This window comes from Chiloscyllium plagiosum, unplaced genomic scaffold (genome assembly GCF_037043375.1).
Source record: "Chiloscyllium plagiosum isolate Xiang-an unplaced genomic scaffold, Cpla_swu_hap1 HiC_scaffold_20, whole genome shotgun sequence".
In the NCBI taxonomy this organism is placed as follows: domain Eukaryota; kingdom Metazoa; phylum Chordata; class Chondrichthyes; order Orectolobiformes; family Hemiscylliidae; genus Chiloscyllium; species Chiloscyllium plagiosum.
Window position 1 is genome coordinate 8591005 of NW_028270158.1, and position 24253 is coordinate 8615257.

Here is a 24253-nt window from a genome sequence, read left to right on the forward strand (position 1 = left end):
CGCCCCCTCCCCTCCCCTCACACTGACGCCCCCTCCCTTCCCCTCCCCTCCACTCCCCTCCCACTGACGCCCCCTCCCCTCCCCTCACACTGACGCCCCCCCCGTCCCCTCCCCTCACACTGACGCCCCCTCCCCTCCCCTCACATCACACTGACGCCCCCTCCCCTCACACTGACGCCCCCTCCCCTCCCCTCACACTGACGCCCACTCCCCTCCCCTCCCCTCACACTGACGCCCCCTCCCCTCACACTGACGCCCCCTCCCCTCCCCTCACACTGACGCCCCCTCCCCTCCCCTCCCCTCACACTGACGCCCCCTCCCCTCCCCCTGACGCCCCCTCCCCTCCCCTCACACTGACGCCCCCTCCCCTCCCTTCCCCTCACACTGACGCCCCTTCCCCTCACACTGACGCCCCCTCCCCTCCCCTCCCCTCACACTGACGCCCCCTCCCCTCCCCTCCCCTCACACTGACGCCCCCTCCCCTCCCCTCCCCTCACACTGACGCCCCCTCCCCTCCCCTCCCCTCACACTGACGCCCCCTCCCCTCCCCTCACACTGACGCCCCCTCCCCTCCCCTCACGCCCCCTCCCCTCCCCTCACGTCCCCTCACACCCCCTCCCCTCACACCCCCTCCCCTCCCCTCACACTGACCTCCCCTCCCCTCACACTGACGCCCCCTCCCCTCCCCTCACACTGACGCCCCCTCCCCTCCCCTCACACTGACGCCCCCTCCCCTCCCCTCCCCTCACACTGACGCCCCCTCCACTCCCCTCACACTGACGCCCCCTCCCCTCCCTTCCCCTCACACTGACGCCCCCTCCCCTCCCTTCCCCTCACACTGACGCCCCCTCCCCTCCCCTCCCCTCACACTGACGCCCCCTCCCCTCCCCTCCCCTCACACTGACGCCCCCTCCCCTCCCCTCCCCTCACACTGACGCCCCCTCCCCTCCCCTCCCCTCACACTGACGCCCCCTCCCCTCCCCTCCCCTCACACTGACGCCCCCTCCCCTCCCCTCACACTGACGCCCCCTCCCCTCCCCTCACACTGACGCCCCCTCCCCTCCCCTCACACTGACGCCCCCTCCCCTCCCCTCCCCTCACACTGACGCCCCCTCCCCTCCCCTCCCCTCACACTGACGCCCCCTCCCCTCCCCTCACACTGACGCCCCCTCCCCTCCCCTCACGCCCCCTCCCCTCCCCTCACGTCCCCTCACACCCCCTCCCCTCACACCCCCTCCCCTCCCCTCACACTGACCTCCCCTCCCCTCACACTGACGCCCCCTCCCCTCCCCTCCCCTCACAGACGCCCCCTCCCCTCCCCTCACACTGACGCCCCCTTCCCTCCCCTCCCCTCACACTGACGCCCCCTCCCCTCCCCTCACACTGACGCCCCCTTCCCTCCCCTCACACTGACGCCCCCTCCCCTCCCCTCACACTGACGCCCCCTCCCCTCCCCTCCCCTCACACTGACGCCCCATCCCCTCCCTTCCCCTCACACTGACGCCCCTTCCCCTCCCTTCCCCTCACACTGACGCCCCTTCCCCTCCCTTCCCCTCACACTGACGCCCCCTCCCCTCACACTGATGCCCCCTCCTCTCCCCTCCCCTCACACTGACGCCCCCTCCCCTCCCCTCCCCTCACACTGACGCCCCCTCCCCTCCCCTCCCCTCACACTGACGCCCCCTCCCCTCCCCTCCCCTCACACTGACGCCCCCTCCCCTCCCCTCCCCTCACACTGACGCCCCCTCCCCTCCCCTCCCCTCACACTGACGCCCCCTCCCCTCCCCTCACACTGACGCCCCCTCCCCTCCCCTCACGCCCCCTCCCCTCCCCTCACGTCCCCTCACACCCCCTCCCCTCACACCCCCTCCCCTCCCCTCACACTGACGCCCCCTCCCCTCCCCTCACACTGACGCCCCCTCCCCTCCCCTCACACTGACGCCCCCTCCCCTCCCCTCACACTGACGCCCCCTTCCCTCCCCTCCCCTCACACTGACGCCCCCTCCCCTCCCCTCACACTGACGCCCCCTTCCCTCCCCTCACACTGACGCCCCCTCCCCTCCCCTCACACTGACGCCCCCTCCCCTCCCCTCCCCTCACACTGACGCCCCCTCCCCTCCCTTCCCCTCACACTGACGCCCCTTCCCCTCCCTTCCCCTCACACTGACGCCCCTTCCCCTCCCTTCCCCTCACACTGACGCCCCCTCCCCTCCCCTCACACTGACGCCCCCTCCCCTCCCCTCCCCTCACACTGACGCCCCCTCCCCTCCCCTCACACTGACGCCCCCTCCCCTCACACTGACGCCCCCTTCCCTCCCCTCCCCTCACACTGACGCCCCCTCCCCTCCCCTCCCCTCACACTGACGCCCCCTCCCCTCCCCTCACACTGACGCCCCCTCCCCTTCCCTCCCCTCACACTGACGCCCCCTCCCCTCCCCTCACACTGACGCCCCCTCCCCTCCCCTCACGCCCCCTCCCCTCCCCTCACGTCCCCTCACACCCCCTCCCCTCACACCCCCTCCCCTCCCCTCACACTGACGCCCCCTCCCCTCCCCTCCCCTCACACTGACGCCCCCTCCCCTCCCCTCACACTGACGCCCCCTTCCCTCCCCTCACACTGACGCCCCCTCCCCTCCCCTCACACTGACGCCCCCTCCCCTCCCTTCCCCTCACACTGACGCCCCCTCCCCTCCCCTCCCCTCACACTGACGCCCCCTCCCCTCCCCTCCCCTCACACTGACGCCCCCTCCCCTCCCCTCCCCTCACACTGACGCCCCCTCCCCTCCCCTCACACTGACGCCCCCTCCCCTCCCCTCCCCTCACACTGACGCCCCCTCCCCTCCCCTCCCCTCACACTGACGCCCCCTCCCCTCCCCTCCCCTCACACTGACGCCCCCTCCCCTCCCCTCCCCTCACACTGACGCCCCCTCCCCTCCCCTCCCCTCACACTGACGCCCCCTCCCCTCCCCTCCCCTCACACTGACGCCCCCTCCCCTCCCCTCCCCTCACACTGACGCCCCCTCCCCTCCCCTCCCCTCACACTGACGCCCCCTCCCCTCCCCTCACACTGACGCCCCCTCCCCTCCCCTCACGCCCCCTCCCCTCCCCTCACGTCCCCTCACACCCCCTCCCCTCACACCCCCTCCCCTCCCCTCACACTGACGCCCCCTCCCCTCCCCTCCCCTCACACTGACGCCCCCTCCCCTCCCCTCACACTGACGCCCCCTTCCCTCCCCTCACACTGACGCCCCCTCCCCTCCCTTCCCCTCACACTGACGCCCCCTCCCCTCCCTTCCCCTCACACTGACGCCCCCTCCCCTCCCCTCCCCTCACACTGACGCCCCCTCCCCTCCCCTCCCCTCACACTGACGCCCCCTCCCCTCCCCTCCCCTCACACTGACGCCCCCTCCCCTCCCCTCCCCTCACACTGACGCCCCCTCCCCTCCCCTCCCCTCACACTGACGCCCCCTCCCCTCCCCTCACGCCCCCTCCCCTCCCCTCACGTCCCCTCACACCCCCTCCCCTCACACCCCCTCCCCTCCCCTCACACTGACGCCCCCTCCCCTCCCCTCCCCTCACACTGACGCCCCCTCCCCTCCCCTCACACTGACGCCCCCTTCCCTCCCCTCACACTGACGCCCCCTCCCCTCCCTTCCCCTCACACTGACGCCCCCTCCCCTCCCTTCCCCTCACACTGACGCCCCCTCCCCTCCCCTCCCCTCACACTGACGCCCCCTCCCCTCCCCTCCCCTCACACTGACGCCCCCTCCCCTCCCCTCCCCTCACACTGACGCCCCCTCCCCTCCCCTCCCCTCACACTGACGCCCCCTCCCCTCCCCTCCCCTCACACTGACGCCCCCTCCCCTCCCCTCCCACTGACGCCCCCTCCCCTCCCCTCCCCTCACACTGACGCCCCCTCCCCTCCCCTCCCCTCACACTGACGCCCCCTCCCCTACCCTCCCCTCACACTGACGCCCCCTCCCCTCCCCTCCCCTCACACTGACGCCCCCTCCCCTCCCCTCCCCTCACACTGACGCCCCCTCCCCTCCCCTCCCCTCACACTGACGCCCCCTCCCCTCCCCTCCCCTCACACTGACGCCCCCTCCCCTCCCCTCCCCTCACACTGACGCCCCCTCCCCTCCCCTCCCCTCACACTGACGCCCCCTCCCCTCCCCTCCCCTCACACTGACGCCCCCTCCCCTCCCCTCACACTGACGCCCCCTCCCCTCCCCTCCCCTTGATGCCCCCTCCCCTCCCCTCACACTGATGCCCCCTCCCCTCCCCTCCCCTCACACTGACGCCCCCTCCCCTCCCCTCCCCTCCCCTCACACTGACGCCCCCTCCCCTCCCCTGTTCTCACACTGACGCCCCCTCCCCTCCCCTCACACTGACGCCCCCTCCCCTCCCCTCCCCTCACGCTGACGCCCCCTCCCCTCCCCTCCCCTCACGCCCCCTCCCCTCCCCTCACGTCCCCTCACGTCCCCTCACACCCCCTCCCCCTGACCTCCCCTCCCCTCACACTGACGCCCCCTCCCCTCCCCTCCCCTCACACTGACGCCCCCTCCCCTCCCCTCCCCTCCCCTCACACTGACGCCCCCTCCCCTCCCCTCCCCTCCCCTTGATGCCCCCTCCCCTCCCCTCACACTGATGCCCCCTCCCCTCCCCTCCCCTCACACTGACGCCCCCTCCCCTCCCCTCCCCTCCCCTCACACTGACGCCCCCTCCCCTCACACTGACGCCCCCTCCCCTCCCCTCACGCTGACGCCCCCTCCCCTCCCCTCCCCTCACGCCCCCTCCCCTCCCCTCACGCCCCCTCCCCTCCCCTCACGTCCCCTCACACCCCCTCCCCCTGACCTCCCCTCCCCTCACACTGACGCCCCCTCCCCTCCCCTCACACTGACGCCCCCTCCCCTCCCCTCACACTGACGCCCCCTCCCCTCCCCTCACACTGACGCCCCCTCCCCTCCCCTCCCCTCCCCTCCCACTGACGCCCCCTCCCCTCCCCTCCCCTCCCACTGACGCCCCCTCCCCTCCCCTCCCCTCCCACTGACGCCCCCTCCCCTCCCCTCCCCTCCCACTGACGCCCCCTCCCCTCCCCTCCCCTCCCACTGACGCCCCCTCCCCTCCCCTCCCACTGACGCCCCCTCCCCTCCCACTGACGCCCCCTCCCCTCCCACTGACGCCCCCATTCCCGCTCACTGACCGTTAGCCGCCTCCGCTTTCGTTACCGCGCTACTCTCAACAGCAAAGCAACCTCCTGCGTCACCGCGCCGCATACGTCATGACGCAGGTCGGACCTTCCCCTCCGACTGTGGAGACTGACGTGACTGCGCATGAGCGCGTTCAGCTCGAAAGGAATCCAAGTTTAACATCCAAGTGTTTTAATATTGATCTTTAATGTTTACTTATGAAGACAAACGTTACGTTCTTGTTACGTTGAACAAGTTGGTTGTACATTCATTAGTATTTCAGAAATGAAAAAGAAAGTATGTGAACCATTACAAAATCACAAGTATGTTTTGATGTAGAAGGAGGCCATTCAGCTTAAATGAGCATCATTATCCAGTGCCAACTTCTGCCTGTTTCACATTATCCTCATGCATTATTTTTCTTTTCAATAACTCAATTGAATCTGCCTCTATTACATTTCTAGGCAGTGCATTTTATACCCGAAGTACTCGCTGAGTGAAAAAGATTTTCCTTAATTTTCCTTTGCTTCTTTTTCACATCAGCTTAAATCTAACTTTCTACAGTTGATGTTAAGAGTTCACTGAGGAGTGGACGCAAAGATTTAAGAGCAGCAGGAAGCCATTTGTCCCATCAAATCTGCTCTGCCACTAGATCATGTTTGAATCCTACCACAGCCTATGGTGAAATGGTGAATGAGTCTAATAATGACCATGAATCCATTCTCGATTGTTGGAAAATACATCTGGTTCACTCACGCCTGGAGAAAGTGAGGTCTGCAGATGCTGGAGATCAAAGTTGAAACTTTATTGCTGGAACAGCACAGCAGGTCAGGCAGCATCCAGGGAACAGGAGATTCGACGTTTCGGGCACAGGCCCTTCTTCAGGAATCATTCCTGAAGAAGGGCCTGTGCCCGAAACGTCGAATCTCCTGTTCCCTGGATGCTGCCTGACCTGCTGTGCTGTTCCAGCAATAAAGTTTCAACTTCACTCACGCCTACCTGGTATGGCTGACATATGACTGCAGACCCCAGCAGTGTGGTTGACTCTTAACTGCTCTCAATAAATACTGGCCTTGTGAATACTCAACCTGGGAATGATTTTGTTAAAAATGTTTCTTGACCCCATTCTCTGCCTTCTTACCTTTGAGTCATTGATATAGAACTGGCTCAAAGGTAGAAGACAGAGGGTGGTGGTGGAGGGTTGTTTTTCAGATTGGAGGCCTGTCACCAGTGGAGTGCCACAAGAATCGGTGCTGGGTCCATTACCTTTCATCATTTGTATAAATGACTTGGATGTGAGCATAAGAGGTATAGTTAGTAAGTTTGCAGATGACACCAAAATTGGAGGTGTAGTGAACATCGAAGAAAGTTACCTCAGATTACAACAGAATCTTGATCAGATAGGCCAGTGGGCTGAGAAGTGGTAGATTGAGTTTAATGTAAGATGCTGCATTTGGGAAAGCAAATCTTAGCAGGATTTATACACTTTATGGTAAGGTCCTAGGGAGTGTTGCTGAACAAAGAGACTTTGGAGTGCAGGTTCATAGCTCCTTGAAAGTAGAGTCACAGGTAGATAGGATAGTGAAGAAGGTGTTTGGTATGCTTTCCTTTATCAGTCAGAGTATTGAGTACAGGTGTTAGGAGGTCATTTTGTGGCTGTACAGGACATTGGTTAGTCCACTGTTGGTATACTGCATGCAGTTCTGGTCTTCCTATTGGAAAGATTTTGTGAAACTTGAAAGGGTTCAGAAAAGATCTACAAGGATGTTGCCAGGGTTGGAGGATTTGAGCTTTGGGGAGAGGCTGAACAGGCTGGGGCTGTTTTCTCTGGAGTGTCAGAGGCTGAGGTTTATAGAGGTTTACGAAATTATGAGGGGCATGGATAGTCTTTTCCTTGAGGTGGGGAGTCCAGAACTAGAGGGCATAGGTTTAGGGTGAGAGGGAAAGATATAAAAGAGACCTAAGGGGCAACTTTTTCATGCAGAGGGTAGTATGGATATGGAATGAGCTGCCAGAGGAAGTTGTGGAGGCTAGTACAATTGCAACATTTAAAAGGCTACTGGATGGGTATATGAATAGGAAAGGTTTAGAGGGATATGGGCCGGGCGCTGGCAGGTGGGACTAGATTGGGTTGGGATATCTGGTAATCATGGACAGGTTGGACCGAAGGGTCTGTTTCTGTATTGTACATCTCTTTGACTCTATGAGGCCATGCCCTCGGGTCCTTGTCTCTTCTACTAGTGGGAACATCTCCACATCCACCATATCCAAGCCTCTCAGTACTCTCTAAGTTTCAATCAGATTCCTACTCCATCTTTCTGAACTTCATCTAGTACAAACGCAGGTTACTCAATCATTCATCATGTAACAAGGTTTCCAACCCTGGGATCATTCTTGTAAATTTTCTCTGGACATTCTCCCAAGATCAGCATATCCTCCCTTAGATAGAGTCCCAAAACTACTCATGAAATTTCCAATGGGATCTGACCAAGGTTTTATACAGTATCAGCAGTACATCCCAGCTCTTGTATTCTAGCCCTCTCAAAAGTCATCTTCTTAACTACCAAATGGACCCACATGTTGACCTTAACAGAATCATGAGGACTCCTGAGTCCCTTTGTGCTTCAGATTTCCAAAGCTTTGCCCATATAGAAGAGCCCTCTCATATTCCCACATTGTATTCCATCTGCCATATCTTTGCCAACTTTCTTAAACAGTCAAGTCCTTCTGCAGCCTCCCAGCTTTCTATAATCATATTTGATCTTCTTCACTCTTTTTTAAAAGCTTCCCAATAATTAGGCATCCCAAAAATCTTCACCACATTTTGTTTTTCTTTTGCTTTTATGCTATTTCTAACTTCCCTTGTCAGCTATGGTTGCCTCATCCTTTCCCTAGAATGTTTCTTTTTCCTTTGAATGAATTTCTACTGTATCTCCCAAATTACACTCAGAAACTATTGCCGTTGCTACTCCATCGTCATCCATCTTCAGTTCTTTTTCACTCAACAAGCTCCCCCCATGTCTTTTTTTACCTTTATTCAATCAGAAGACCATTACATATGATTTCAATTTCTCTCTTTCAAGCTGTAGGGTGAATTCTATCATAAAATAGCCACTGCCCCCAAGGGGTTCCTTCACCTTAAGCTCCGTAATCAAATCTGTCTCATTATGCATCACCAAATCCAGAATTGCCTGTTCCCTGGTGGGTCTACCACAAGCTGCTCTGAAAACCATCTCACAGACATTCCACAAATTCCTTTTGTACAGTCATATAGAATGGATACACACCTTTCAGTCCAACTCGTCCGCACTGACCAGGCATCCCAATCTGGTTTTGTCTCATTTGCCAGCATTTGGCTGAAATCCCTTTAAGAACATAAGAACCAGGAGCAGGAAGGCCACCTGATCCTTTGAGCCTGCTCTGCCATTGAGTCATACAGTCATAGAGATGTATAGCATGGAAACAGACCCTTCGGTCCAACCTGTCCATGCCGACCAGATATTCCAAACCAATCTAGTCCCACCTGCCAGCGCCCGGCCCATGACTCTATGACTCCATAGGCATTTGGATGGGTATATGAATAGAAAGGGTTTGGAAGGATATGTGCCAGGTGCTGACAGGTGGGACTAGACTGCCATTCAATAAGATCATGGCTGATCATTTTGTGGCCTCAGCTTCAATTACGCACCTGCTCACCATGAACCTTAATTCCTTTACTGTTCAAGATTAGATTACTTACAGTCTGGAAACAGGCCCTTCGGCCCAACAAGTCCACACCGACCCGCCGAAGCGCAACCCACCCATACCCCTACATTTACCCCCTACCTAACACTATGGGCAATTTACCATGGCCAATTCACCTGACCTGCACAATTTTGGACTGTGGGAGGAAACCGGAGCACCCGGAGGAAACCCACGCAGACACGGGGAGAACATGCAAACTCCACAGAGTCAGTCGCCTGAGGCGGGAATTGAACCCGGGTCGCTGGCGCTGTGAGGCAGCAGTGCTAACCACTGTGCCACCGTGCCGCCCATAAAACGTTATCTATCTTAGCTTTAAAAGCATTGACTGAGGAAGCCTCAACTACTTCATTGGGCAGGAAATTCCATAGATTCAAAACCCTCTGGGTGAAGAAGTTCCTTCTCAATTCAGTCCTAAATTTGCTCCCCCTAATTTTGAGGCTATGCTCTCTTGTCCTAGCTTCATTTGCCAGTGGAAACATCCTCTCTACTTCTGTCTTATCTATTCCCTTCATAATTGTATATGTATCTAAAAGACCCTCCCTCATTCTTCTGAATTCCAATGAACATAATCCCAGTCTACTCTGTCTCTCTTAAACCAAACCCCTCAACTCCAGAATTAACCTAATGAACCTCCTCTGCACACCCTCTCGTGCCAGTACATCATTTCTCAAGCAAGGAGACCAAAACTGCACGCAGTACTGCAGATGCGGCCTCACCAACACCATATACATCTGCAACATAACCTCCATGCTTTTAAACTCAATCCTTTTAGCAATGAAGGACAAAATTCCATTCGCCTAAATCCCTCTACATCCTTCCTATTTATGTACCCGTCCAAATGCATTTTAAATGTTGTATTTTACTAGTCTCCACCAGTTCTTCAAGCAGTTCCTCAGGACTTTGGCTGTCACTCCATACATGTACTCTCTGCATGAAAAAGTTTCCCCTCAAGTCCTTTTTAAATCTTTCCCCTCTCACTTTAAACCTATGCCCTCTAGTTCTGGACTCGCTTACTCTGGGGAAAAGACATTAGCTGTTCACCCTGACCATGCCCCTCATGATTTTATAAACTTCGATAAAGTTCCCCGAAGTTACCCCTCAGCCTCCAATGCTTCAGAGAAAATAGTCCCAGTCTATTCAGCCTCTTCCTGTAGCTCAAATCCTCCAAACCTGGCAACATCCTTGTAAATCTTTTCTGAATCCTTTCAAGTTCCACATCTTTCCTAAAGCTGGGAGACCAGTTTTGAACATAGTATTTCAAAAGTTGCCAAACCAATATTCTGTACAACCACAACATGACCTTGAAGAAATTCTTTGAAGAGGTAGCATGTAGGTTAGACCAGGGAAACCCAGTGGATGTTATCTACCTAAACTTCAAAAGGCCTTTGATAAGGTACCTCATGTGAGGCTGCTGAGTAAGGTGAGGGCCCAAGGTGTTCAAGGTGAGTTATTGGCATGGATTGAGGATTGGCTGTCTGACAGAAGGCAGGAGTTGGGATAAAAGATTCTTTTTCGGAATGGCAGCCGACAAGTGGTGTCCCACAGGGTTCAGTGTTAAGGCCCCAGCTGTTCACTTGATATATTGATGATCTGGACAAAGGGACTGGAGGCATTCTGGCGAAGTTTGCCGATGATACAAAGTTAGGTGGACAGGCAAGTAGTACTGAGGAGGTGGGGAGGCTACAGAAAGATTTAGGCAGTTTGGGAGAGTGGTCCAAGAAATGGCTGATGAAATTCAATGTGAGCAAATGCAAGATTTTGCACTTTGGAAAACAGAGCACAGGCATGGGCTATTTTCTAAACGATGAGAACATTCATGAACCAAAGTACAAAGGGATCTGGAAGTGCTAGTCCAGGATTCTCTAAAGGTTGACTTGCAGGTTGAGTCCGTGATTAAGAAAGCAAATGTAATGTTGTCATTTAACTCTAGAGAGTTGGAATGTAAAAGCAGTGATGTGCTACTGAGACTTTACAAAGCTCTAGTTAGGCCCCATTTAGAATATTGTATCCAGTTTTGGGCCCCACACCTCGGGAAGGGCGTACTGGCACTGGAGCGTATCCAGCAGAGATTCACACGGATGATCCTTGGAATAGCAGGCCTAATATATGATGAATGGCTGAGCATCCTGAGACTGCATTCATTAGAGTTTGGAAGTTTAAGGGAAGACCTAATAGAAACTGACAAGATAACTCAAAGCTTAGGGTGGACATTGGGAAATTGTTTCCATCAGGTGGGGATACTAGGACCCTTGGGCACAACCTTAGAATTAGAGGGGGTCAATTTAGAATGGAAATGAGGAGACATTTCTTCAGCCAGAGAGTGGTGGGCCTGTGGAATTCATTGCCATGGAGTGCAGTGGAAGCCGGGACGTTAAATATCTTCAAGGCAGAGATTGATAAATTCTTAATCTCGCAAGGAATTAAGGGATATTGGGAGAGTGCAGGTAAATGGCATTGAAATGCCCATCAACCATGATTGAATGGCAGATTGGACTTGATGGGCTGAATGGCCTTACTTCCACTCCTATTTCTTATGGTCTTATGGACCTCCGGACTCCTTTACTCAATGCACTGATCAATAAAAGCAAGTGTCCCAAACACCTTCATTAGTGAGTTTGAGTGAGCTTAGACTGATAGAAGTTTATCTTTTCTCATTTCTGAGTGGCTCCAGAGGTCTAGCTATGGTTTATACTGGATTATGGCCTTAGAAAATGGCATCTCATGCCCCCATGCCAGTAACATTAACTTTAAGGCAGACTTTATTTTGACCAAAAGGGGTGGGTCACAGTCAGGCTTGCTGACCCCGGAAGCAAAGGCAGATTGTAGCTAGGTCAATGGTAAGGAGGGCTGCTTGGTACATTCAATCAGTTTAGAAGCTATCGCACTCTTTTCTTTCACCCCGCTCACCTTTCGGGCCTTGAATGGAGGTGAGGGAGGAGGTGTGGGCGCAGTTTTACAATTCCTGTGGTGGCAGGGGAAGGTGCCAGGATGGGAGGGTGGGTTGTAGGGGGGCATGGACCTGACCAGGTAGTCACAGAGGGAACGGTCTTTGCGGAAGGCGGAAAGGGGTGGGGAGGGAAATATATCCCTGGTGGTGGGGCAAGTATTCCATTACTAGCATGTTCATGAAAGTGAAGCATAAGAGAAAAATATTTAATAGTGTTAATTTACTTCCTGTAATAGTATGCGACAATGAATTAAACTTCGGAAAAAAGCAGCGAAAGGAAAAAGAAAATTGGATCCACATGACCATCATAAATAACAGAAAACACAAAGTTTTTAAAATCTATTTTATTCAATTTTTATAAGATCATGTGAGCAATTCAATCTTGGAATACACATTAACATTAACTTTAAGGCAGACTTTATTTTGACCAAAAAAAAGCACATCTTTTGGAGATGTAAAACAAGTGAAATCAGAACAAAATTGAAAGCTGTTCAGAGAAGCATGGAGCAAAGATAAGATCTGATAGATTGCAATGGACTCAAAGTGACGGATTTCCAAAGCCAAGTGTTTCCTGGAGTTGATTAATCTCGTCAAGGAGCTTTTTATTTTGAAGATTTAACTATGGAAAATAAAAATAACTGCAGATTAGCATTAATATGTTTCTCTAGTTGACTGTCTACCATTGTCTGTATGAATTTTATATATAGGATTGACTGACAATTATTTCTCAGTTGAATGTGCAATAATTCTAAAAGGATATTTCTCATTAAATGGATATTTATATGCATACAATTAGATTAAATGCTAAAAATGTATTATTATTTATTTTAACAATAATATCTTAAAATAGGCTAAACCAGGAAAACATTATTAAATTTCAAGGCATAAGTAGAATGACAGTCTGCCACAATTTTGATTTCTAATGGAATTTTTGGAAGGTTTGCACAGTTAGATTCTTAACCAATGCTGTTCATGTGAACAATGTATTATTAAATAGTTTAGAAATGTGACATTCTAAAATCTGTTTAACTAATTGAGATTACAGAAAGCATCAAGCCTTGGCATTTTAATTTGAAATTTCTTCAGCACTGCCTCTCCTATTTATGCCAACTGCTCCCCTGCCACCACAGCCTCCCCAATCCCTTCCTGCCCACCTCAACTTTATTGTTTCCCTTCCAAACCATGCAAAATTCTCTGACACAGAAGGTTGGGAGCTGGGCTACCAAGTACCCCTGGGCTTATAGAACATAGAACATAGAAGAATACAGCGCAGTACAGGCCCTTCGGCCCTCGATGTTGCGCCGATCCAAGCCCACCTAACCTACACTAGCCCACTATCCTCCATATGCCTATCCAATGCCCGCTTAAATGCCCATAATGAGGGAGAATCCACCACTGCTACTGGCAGGGCATTCCATGAACTCACGACTCACTGAGTAAAGAACCTACCCCTAACATCTGTCCTATACCTACCCCCCTTAATTTAAAGCTATGCCCCCTTGTAATAGCTGACTCCATACATGGAAAAAGATTCTCACTGTCGACCCTATATAAACCCCTAATGATCTTGTACACCTCTATCAAGTCGCCCCTAAACCTTCTTTTCTCCAATGAAAACAACCCCAAGTGCCTCAGCCTTTCCTCATATGATCTTTCTACCATACCAGGCAACATCCTGGTAAACCTCCTCTGCACCCGTTCCAGTGCCTCCACATCCTTCCTATAGTATGGCGACCAAAACTGCACACAATACTCCAGATGCGGCCGCACCAGAGTCTTATACAACTGCAACATGATCTCAGTACTCCGGAACTCAATTCCTCTACCAATAAAAGCCAGTACGCCATATGCCTTCTTCACCGCACTATTTACCTGGGTGGCAACTTTCAAAGATCTGTGCACATGGACACCAAGATCCCTCTGCTCATCCACACTACCAAGTATCCGACCATTAGCCCAGTACCCCATCTTTTTGTTACTCTTACCAAAGTGAATCACCTCACACTTAGCTACATTGAACTCCATTTGCCACCTTTCTGCCCAGTTCTGCAGCTTATCTATATCCCGCTGTAACCTGCCACATCCTTCCTCACTGTCTACAACTCCTCCGACTTTCGTATCATCCGCAAACTTGCTCACCCAACCTTCTAACCCCGCCTCCAGGTCATTTATAAAAATGACAAACAGCAATGGTCCCAAAACAGATCCTTGCGGAACACCGCTAGTGACGGCACTCCAAGATGAACCTTTGCCATCAACTACTACCCTCTGTCTTCTTCCAGCCAGCCAACTCCTAATCCAAACCTCCAACTCACCCTCAATGCCATACCTCCGTATTTTTTGCAGTAGTCTACCATGGGGAACCTTATCAAATGCCTTACTAAAATCCATATACACCACATCTACCGCTTTCCCCTCGTCCACCTCCTTAGTCACCTTCTCAAAGAATTCAATAAGGTTTGTGAGGCACGACCTGCCCTTCACAAAACCATGCTGACTGAAGTCTTTGAACAAGAAGTGGCCAAATTTAATCATTTGTTTTCCTCGTTGATTATATACCTTGTCTACATTTGGTAACTTCTCATAAATGTGAAGAAAAGGAACTCGTGACACAGAGTCAGAGTTATATAGTACAGAAACAGACCCTTTTGTCCAACTCATCTACGCTGACCAGGCTTCCTAATTTGATCTATCCCCATCTGCCAGCAGTTGGCCCATATCCAAATAAATCTTTCCTATTCATAAACCCATCTACATGTCTTTTAAATGTTGTAATTGTACTCGCCTTCATTGCTTCCTCTGGCAGTTTGTTCCAGACATGCACCAACCTCTGCATGAGAACATTACGCTTCAGGTCCTTTCTAAATCTTGCCCCTCTCACCTTAAACCTATGCTCTTAGTTTTGGGCTCCCCCACTGTAGGAAAAGAACTTTGGCTGTCACCCTATCCATGCCCCTTATGATTTTATAAACCTCTATCAGCTCACCTAAGTCTCCGCCACTCTGGGAAAATAGTCCTAGCCGATTCAGCCTCTCCCTATAACCCAAACCCTCCAGTCCTGGTAAATGTTTTCATGGTTAGAAAAATTATCATGTAAATGACACATAACATCATATAAGGGGTGAAACGGTAGCCTAGGTGCAACACAGTAGCTAGGGGTGACGTGGTAGCTCAGTAGTTAGCATTGCTGCCTCACAGCACCAGGACTGTGAGGATAACAAAGAGAGAAATAAGGAAGGAGAGGATCAAATATGAAGGTAGGCTAGCCAGTAATATTAGAAATGATAGTAAAAGTTTATTTTAATACTTAAGAAACAAATGACAGGCAAAAGTAGACAGTGGGCCACTTCAAACTGATGCTGGAAGGCTAGTGATGGGAGATAAGGTAATGGCTGGAGAATTTAATAAGTACTTTGCGTCAGTCTTCACAGTGGAAGACATGAGTAATATCCCAATAATTAAAGGGAGTCAGGGGGCTGAGTTGAGTATGGTTGCCATTACAAAAGAGATAGTGCTAGAAAAGCTAAAAGGTCTTAAAATTGACAAATCTCCTGGCCCCGATGGGCTACATCCTAGAGTTCTGAGGGAGGTGGCTGAGGAAATAGCGGAGGCGTTGGTTGAGATCTTTCAAAAGTCACTGGAGTCAGGGAAAGTCCCGGATGATTGGAAGATCGCTGGTGTAACCCCCTTGTTCAAGAAAGGATCAAGACAAAAGATGGAAAATTATAGGCCAATTAGCCTAACCTCGGTTGTTAGTAAAATTCTACAATCCATCATTAAGGATGAGGTTTCTAAATTCTTGGGAGAACAGGGTCAGATTAGAACAAGTCAACATGGATTTAGTAAGGGGAGGTCGTGCTTGACAAACCTGTTAGAATTCTTTGAAGAGGTGACAAGTAGGTTAGACCAGGGAAACCCAGTGGATGTTATCTACCTAAACTTCCAAAAGGCCTTTGATAAGGTGCCACACGGGAGGCTGCTGAGTAAGGTGAGGGCCCATGGTGTTCAAGGTGAGCTACTGGTATGGATTGAGGATTGGCTGTGTGACAGAAGGCAGAGATTTGGGATAAAAGGTTCTTTTTTGGAATGGCAGCCAGTGACAAGCGGCGTCCCACAGGGTTCAGTGTTGGGGCCCCAGCTGTTCACGTTATATATTAATGATCTGGATGAAGGGACTGGGGGCATTCTAGTGAAGTTTGCCGATGATACGAAGTTAGGTAGACAGGCAGGTGGTACTGAGGAAGTGGGGAGGCTGCAGAAGGATCTAGACAGTTTGGGAGAGTGGTCAAGGAAATGGCTGCTGAAATTCAACGTGAGCAAATGTGAGGTCTTGCACTTTGGAAAAAAGAATACAAGCATGGACTACTTTCTAAACGGTGAGAAAATTCATAAAGCCAAAGTACAAAGGGATCTGGGAGTGCTAGTCGAGGATTCTCTAAAGGTAAACATGCAGGTTGACTCCGTGATTAAGAAAGCGAATGCAATGTTGTCATTTATCTCAAGAGGGTTGGAATATAAAAGCAGCAATGTGCTACTGAGCCTTTAAAGCTTTGGTTAGGCCCCATGTGGAGTACTGTGTCCAGTTTTGGGCCCCACACCTCAGGAGGGACAAACTGGCACTGGAGCGTGTCCAGTGGAGATTCACACGGATGATCCCTGGAATGGCAGGTCTAACATACGAGGAATGGCTGAGGATCCTGGGATTGTATTCATTGGAGTTTAGAAGGTTAAGGGGAGATCTAATAGAAACTTACAAGATAATACATGGCTTGGAAAGGGTGGACGCTAAGAAATTGTTTCCATTAGGCGAGGAGACTAGGACCCATGGGCACAGCCTTAGAATTAGAGGGGGTAAATTCAGAAAAACGGAGACATTTCTTCAGTCAGAGAGTGTTGGGCCTGTGGAATTCATTGCCGCGGAGTGCAGTGGAGGCCGGGACGCTAAATGGCTTCAAGGCCGAGATTGATAAACTCTTGATGTCACAAGGAATTAAGAGCTACGGGGAGAATGCTGGTAAGTGGAGTTGAAATGCCCATCAGCCATGATTAAGTGGCGGAGTGGACTCGATGGGCCAAATGGCCTTACTTCCACTCCTATGTCTTATGGAATGAGGTTCAATTCCAGCCTCGGGTTCTGTCTCTGTGGAGTGTGTACACTCTCTCTGTGTCTGTGTGGGTTTCCTCTGGGTGCTCCTATTTCCTCCCATGGTAAATGGCCATACTAAATTGCCCAGAGTGTCCAGGGATGTGTAGGCTTGGTGGATTCGCTCTGGGAAATGTAGCGTTATAGAGATAGGGTAGTGGGGTGGTTCTGGGTGGGATACTCTTCTGAGGGGCTGCGTAGACTTGATGGACTGGAGTTATAAATGCATATAAATTGGAAGTACAGTGTTCAGGTGATGTTACCATTTACCTGTAGTCACACTTATTGTCCTTTAATTAAAACCATCACTTTGACTGTAAAGTGCCCAGTCTCTAAGTGAGAAACTGAGAATGTTTTTAGAATCTGAAAACATTTCCTTGGTCAGATCACAACCGTGTACAATTAGGCACTGTATCATAAGTAGGATATTAAATTTGGATAAGAGTGCAATTTAGATTTCCCAGAATGTTATCAGGATCCCAAGGATTAAGTTATGAGAAATTAAGTAAAAAGGTTTGTTTTGTCTGGAATATTGAAGTTTAAGGATTTTGAAAGGAAGTTATTAAAATTCTTTCATGGCACATGAGCAATGCTGGCAATCAGCACCTCTAGTTGAACTGACTGTTTCATGGTCATTTCAGAGGACAGCTAAGAGGTTTGGAGTCACATGCAGACCAGATCATGATGAACAACAGATTTCCATCTTGAAGGACACTAATGAATCAGATGTTTTTTTAGAGGCGTCAACAGTAGCTTCATCACTAAGGGACCAGTTTTATGTTCCAAATACATTTACTTAATTTATAATCCACCAGCTGCTGTGGAAGGATTTGAACCCACACCTCCAGAATATTATCTTAAGTTTCTGAACTATTAAGCCATTGAAATTACCACTATGCCACATCACCCCAATGGATGCAATAAAAATAAAACTTTTTTTTCACTCTGGCAGAGTTCAAGACTAAGAGTATAATCTCAAAATATGAAACGAAGTTTGCAATTCTTCATACAAAGAATAGTAGAAGGTGGAGATCTCTTCTACAAAAAGCAGTAGATTGCAAGCTCAACTAATAATTTTACATTTGATATTCATAGGTGTTTGCTTGCCAGGGGTATGGAATAAAAGTGAATGAATGGAATTAAGATATAGATCAGATATGTTTCACTGAAATGCAGGACAGTCTGAAGGTCGGCCTTGCTTACTCCTGTCATTCTGCGGCTATCTATTACTTCCTGTACAATATACTGTTAGAGCAGGATGTAAACAAAACAATATCACTCTGAGGACAAACCTTTACTGCATATTTATAGGTCTGCTCCGCTTCTAGCTTTCTCCCTGTCTGAAATGACAAAAAATAAATCAAATTAACACAAACTCAAGGAGAAGATATAATAGGACAATAAAGTACTGTAGTTTTGTGTTTCAAAAAACAAACTGTACCATAAGACATTTTTTTAATCATATCCTGTCTTTAGTTAGAAGTAAGATGCCATAAGAATAGATTGAAGATTATCAACAAAATACACTGTCACCAAATCATACATTCACATGCTCTTTTTGGAATAGCAAATTGATTCAATGTTCTGATGAAAAGCTCTTTAAGACTGGAAGTACTCCTATTAAGGATTGACCTTCACAGATCAAGTTGTATACTGCTCATTTAAAGAACTTGTCCATTATTAATTTCCATTAATTTGACTGGAAGATTACATTTTGACAAAAAAAATTCAAGATTATCAAAATTAATCTTCAATGAATTTCTGAAAATAACAGTTCTCTCAGCTAGATATAAACTTAACATTGTGAAAGCTGGTTGAAATTAAACAGGAGCTTTGGTTAAATGCAAATATATTTTACTTTAAAACACATCTTGAATATTAAAAAATAGAGAAGGATATCAAATCAATTATTGTTTTACTTCATAAATGTTTCAGACTCAATTTGCAGTATAAACATCAAGTCAGATATGAGAACTTTAAAAAAAAAGATATTTTCACCCTTCCTCTCCCAAAGGTGCCAATACACAGTCATATGCTATTTCAGGAATGTTCGATGACCCAGGTATGCAATGATAATTGATCATGTTTAGCTGGTGCATCTTTAGTTGGCATGCCAATATAATATAGGAAGTACATTCCTATCTTCAGTCAACATTCACAAGTATTCTTTCTAATAAGGGACCAGAAGCACAAAATGAAGAACTGAAGCATTTTCCTTCCCCAGTTCAGAGATGAGTAGGCCAAAAACCAACTATTATCATAGCAACTTTCAGGTCCTTAGGCAAGTCCACTGTGGGTAAATATTGCAATTGATTTGCATGATTAATTTCCCAAAAGAGCAAATCAATACATTTCTCAGTTGTTCTGTTTTTGGCATAGCTTGAGATAAAAATGCTAGCCAAGACCATTGAATAAATTCTGCTCTATTTTGAATGGTACCAGAAGATAATTTACATCGAGCTGAACCAGGGGCATCTTGTTCAACATTGCACAGAAAGAACGCACCGTTGAAATGCAGCACAAGCTCAGTAATGCACTCAGGTGTCAGCATAAAAAATCTGTTCAAATTGGAAGTAGGGCTCAGATCCACCAGATTACCAGACTTACACTTAATTACGATCTTCCTGCTTAAGTAAAATCAGTTCACGTAACAGATGAAAGATTGAATGTGGGCTCTTGTGATGCAGTGTCCCTACTTTGTAAAAGGAAGCCAGAGTTCAAGTTCCACCTCTCCAGAGTTGTGTAACAATATCTTTGAACAGGGTGATTATCAAAATCAAACTCCAGAGTTTATTGGCTAGTGTTTTCATCTATTAAATTTTCAAATTCCTTCCCCCACAAAAATGAGTGAATTAGCATTCGATGAGCCAGCTAACATAGGTAATTATATGTGTCACACTTTGAAATTACTTTCATTCATAAAAAATACCTTTAAGCACACCAATGTGAGATATCCCCAGACCTCCGCATTCATGTTACACAGAATATTTGCTTCACAGAGTGCATCTTCAGCATTTGTCAGTTCATTCAGCTGAGTAGAAACACAATGAAAAATAATGGAGTTAATCCCTTGAGTCTGAAAAAGGTATTCCAAAAGCACTTATCAAAGGTAATTTGCCTTAACTGTACTTGGTATACCCGATAATCTGTCTTTGGAGATGCTCAGTATGTTCACAAATACATAAAAAAATTATTTTCCATTTAAAGTATTTTTATGAAGTTTTCTTCCTATATAAGTCTCATGCACAATGCATTGTTCTGTGGGGAAATTAAAACACAATTTAATTTAATTTAATTTACTCCAAAGTTTTCTTTAATTACTGTTGCTTTGTGTATGAATATAGAAATTCATTTGCACACAAGGTCTAAAAGATTGACATTTAGGTTCCACATTCCGGAAGTTTCTCCATAATCCCCTCCCCCATTCACCTCCAAAGCACTCTCTCTTAAAATCTGTCTCTTTTACCAAGTATTTGGTTAACCTGACTGTATTTGCTTCTTTGATTTAATGCCCTTTTTGGTTTCATTAGTAAGTGGTGGTATTTTTCTAATATCGAGATATAAAACTCCTATCCATTATCTCTGTTCCTGTCTCCACAGATGCTGCCTGACCTGCTGAATATTTCCAGTACTGTATTTCTTGTTTACTCACTCGATAGCAGGCTATACCAACTCCCAGCCAGGACAAACAGGATGGTGCTCTGTGGGAAGCGAAAAGGTAGGTCGATTTGGCTAATTTATACTGGAAAAAAATGTTAGAAACAACAATCAGATGGTTTATAAATATAAATAAAATGTAAAAATAAATAAACCTCCTCTGTAACATCATGCCCAATTTCCAAAGTTTGATACAATAAAGATCTTCTTGCATCAAGCACTAATTGCACAACTTACAAGTATTTAATATGGTCCCATTTTGCATGAGGCTTGTAATGTTAGAGGTTACAAATCAGGGAGTGTGTGGCCCTGAGCTGGGGCAGGGCTGACTGCAGGGAGAGTAGGTGGAAGCACATGGCTGCGATCATGGAGTGGAGGATCGTGAAGGAAAACTGTTTCTGGAGGTTTTGGATTTGCTGTAGTTTATGCTCGAAACATCAACTCTCCTGCTCCTCAGATGCTGCCTGACCGGATGTGCGTTTCCAGCATCATACATTTTGACTCTGATCTCCAGCATCTGCAGTCCTCACTTTCTCCTAGAGGTTACAAATGTTGAATCGAAAGTTAAATGTTCTTTGAGGTAAAGACAATTCTTTAAAAGAATTTCACCTAAATACTGGTTTGAGGCTTATGATTGACAGGTTGGATCAAGAGAAGGAAAGCTGAGAGTGATGCAGTCATTGTAATTAATCTTAATGCTAAAATCAGTGCATAGGTGTGGGTACTAAGAAGAATGATGTGAAGGTGCCAGTGTTGGACAGGGGTGGACAAAGTCAGAAGTCACACAACATCAGATTATAGTTGAATAAATTGATTTGAAATCACAAGCTTTTTGAGCATAGCCCCTTCATCAAGTAAAATGAGTGAGAAGCACATAGGCACACAATTTATAGGAGATCAAGGGCAGAAAGATCAAAAGATCATACAAATAGTGTGTGTGGAGGGTCGAATAATAAGTCTCTGCAGGTGATCAAAAGTGTCAGATGGTGTGAGTAAAGTGTCAACAGCTGAATTACAAGCAAAGAGACAACCTATAATCCAATTAAATGAGATAGAGAGATAATTACAAAAAAATTAAAATAAGGTGGTGCTGGAGACAAACTAAATGGCACTGGAAAAACATAATAGTAATAGTTGCATGCTGAGGGTCTAACCAAAGTAATAGGTAATCCAAAACTGTACAAACTAATTACCGTAGAGAGATCATAACAATTTATCAAGGTGATGGTGTCAAAACAGGACAGTCAGGAAGATTTTACATTTATCGAACAGTGTGGTGGGATTACATGTAGCGCGACATGAAGCCACAATCACAGTTGATACCATCTTAATGGGTATAGGACATGATGGGCGATTCTGCATTGTTGTGTATCTTGAAGGCTGCCTTGGAGGAGGGTTACTCGAAGATTGGGGCAGAATGTCCTTGACCGCTGAAGTGTTTCGCAATTGAGAGGGAACATTCCTGTCTGGCAATTGTGCAGTATCCTTTTATCTGTAGCCGTAGTGTCTGCATGGTCTCACCAATATACCATGCCTTGAGGCATCCTTGCCTGCAGCGTATGAGATAAACAACATTGGCCAAGTCACATGAATATTTCCTATATACATGGTGCGTGGTATTCCCATGTGTCAATGTTGATGATCTGATATGTCTTTCAGAGGTTGCCATGGCAGGATTGTGTGGTGTTGTGGTTGATATTGTCCTGAAGGCTGGATAGTTTGCTGTGAACAGTGGTCTGTTTAAGATTTGGCAGTTATTTGAAGGCAAAACGTGGAGGTGTTGGGATGATCTTGACTAGATATCCATCATCATCGATGACATGTTGAAGGCTGCTAACAACACGGCATTGCCTCTCCACTCCAGGGAAGTACTGGACGACGAACGGTATTCTATTGGTCATATCCTGTGTCTGTCTTTTGAGGAGGTTGTTGCGGTTTTTTGTTGTGGCACACTGGAACCAGCAATCAACAAGTTGAGCATCATATTCTGTTCTTATGTGGGGTGTCTTTCAAAATTTTTAGGTGTCCACTGCATTTCTCCTCATCTGAGCAGATCCTGTAGGAGATGGCTTCTTTAGTATGTTTAGGGTTGAACCTAGAGAAGAGCAGCATCATGAGATTATCCATGGGCTTGCGGTAGAGCGAGGTACTGAGCTGTCTGTCCATGCTGGAGATGGGGAAATGGAGATTCAGACATGCAGAACAGTAGTGGAGACCAAACCTGCACCCCAATATGCCAGCATCTCCATGCTAAAGCATAAGCAAGACTTCTTTGCTTACAGGATTGCCTACGAATGCTGTACACCAGATAGATCAATGGCATTTCTTCCTTTGGACTCATGGCAAGGAATCACTGAGATAACTACATCGCGATATCAGCAGGTTTTGTCCCACCATCAGGCTTACCATGATCTTTTGATCTCTCTGCCCTTGATCTCTCTGCCAAAACAATTGTGTGTCTGTGTGCCTCTCTCTCACTTCATCTGACAAAGAGGCTATGCTCCAAAAGCTTGTGATTTCAAATTATCCTGTTGAACTATAACCAAGTGTCATGTGATTTCTCACCAAGAGGGAAATAGTCAAAAACTCACAGAACACATTGGCAGGAGGAGGCAGACACTGTCAGGCTCCAACAAAGTGATATAACTAATTATGGTGTAAGTTCAGTTGTAATTATGTCTAAAACGTCACACACAGGGGTAGACAGACATTCAATATGACTGTTGAAGGTTATTCAATAGTACTTAGAGAAATAACTCCACAGATCCCATCACCAAGTGACCCTTTATTTACACTTGGAAAGTCCTTGACACTGATCAGCACCCTCAGAGCCGGCTGTCAAAGTGAGCATGGCCACTGACACTCCTATTTATTTCTGTCAGCCAGGGCTCCCCGTTTGGACCAAGTTAACAGCCCCAATCAGGGAACTAATGTTCTGTCAGATCTACCTGATTGACCACATTACAATCATGAAACTCAAGATACGGTATAGTATTATCCAGATGCTGAATGAATCAAATACAGTAAATTTAGCTTTAAACAGTGCCTTATGAACCGGCACTCTCGGTAAACAAGCAAAAATGATATACTTCAAATGCTGGAACTTAAATGTATTATCAAAATCTCCACGATGTACAAGTAGTCAGTTGAGGGTGTGAGTGAGAAGGCTCTCTGCTGGTAAATTTTATTTAAGGCAAAATTGCATTATTAAAGTGATTTAGGCTGTAAATAAAGTTGTTGTGGTTCTGTTCGCCGAGCTGGAAGTTTTTTTTTCGCACAAACTTTGCAAATAAAGTATATCAGTGATGAGTACATCTGCTGCATTGTGTCTCTATTATTTAGTGCTTGCTTTTACATTAATTATGAGGATCTCATGCTCAACCAGAATGTTTGATTAACTGGTACACTTCTGTTCCCATAGGTGCCAATTAATAAAAAGTTTGTTGTACAATATATTTTCTTAAACATCAGTCAAAATTCTTTTGTCGATATCCAATTAGTGGGTTGGAGATGAACAGCAAGAATGTTGTTTTTAGCAAGAAAACGCAATTGGGTTTGAAATTAAGAACTGAA

General features: G+C 48.3%; 2 protein-coding genes across 3 annotated transcripts in view; both read right to left on the reverse strand.

Moving 5' to 3' along the window:
* wdr90 (WD repeat domain 90) overlaps nt 1-5251 on the reverse strand; it is an 84332-nt gene extending 79081 nt beyond the window's left edge. The window contains exon 1 of one of the 2 annotated variants that reach the window (XM_087997636.1): nt 5204-5251. The gene's annotated coding sequence lies outside the window, so the exon portion shown is untranslated. The remainder of the gene's footprint in view (nt 1-5203) is intronic. The other variant, XM_087997635.1, reaches the window with a different exon arrangement.
* A 7029-nt stretch (nt 5252-12280) lies between these two features.
* The window catches only part of cfap70 (cilia and flagella associated protein 70), a 95602-nt gene continuing 83629 nt past the window's right edge, over nt 12281-24253 (reverse strand). Inside the window, exons 25-28 of the mRNA XM_043712078.2 lie at nt 20676-20765; nt 19953-20054; nt 18316-18363; nt 12281-12499 (exon numbers count right to left, since the gene is read on the reverse strand). Of these exons, the coding sequence (XP_043568013.2) occupies nt 12419-12499; nt 18316-18363; nt 19953-20054; nt 20676-20765 (321 nt within the window). The 3' untranslated portion in view covers nt 12281-12418. The remainder of the gene's footprint in view (nt 12500-18315; nt 18364-19952; nt 20055-20675; nt 20766-24253) is intronic.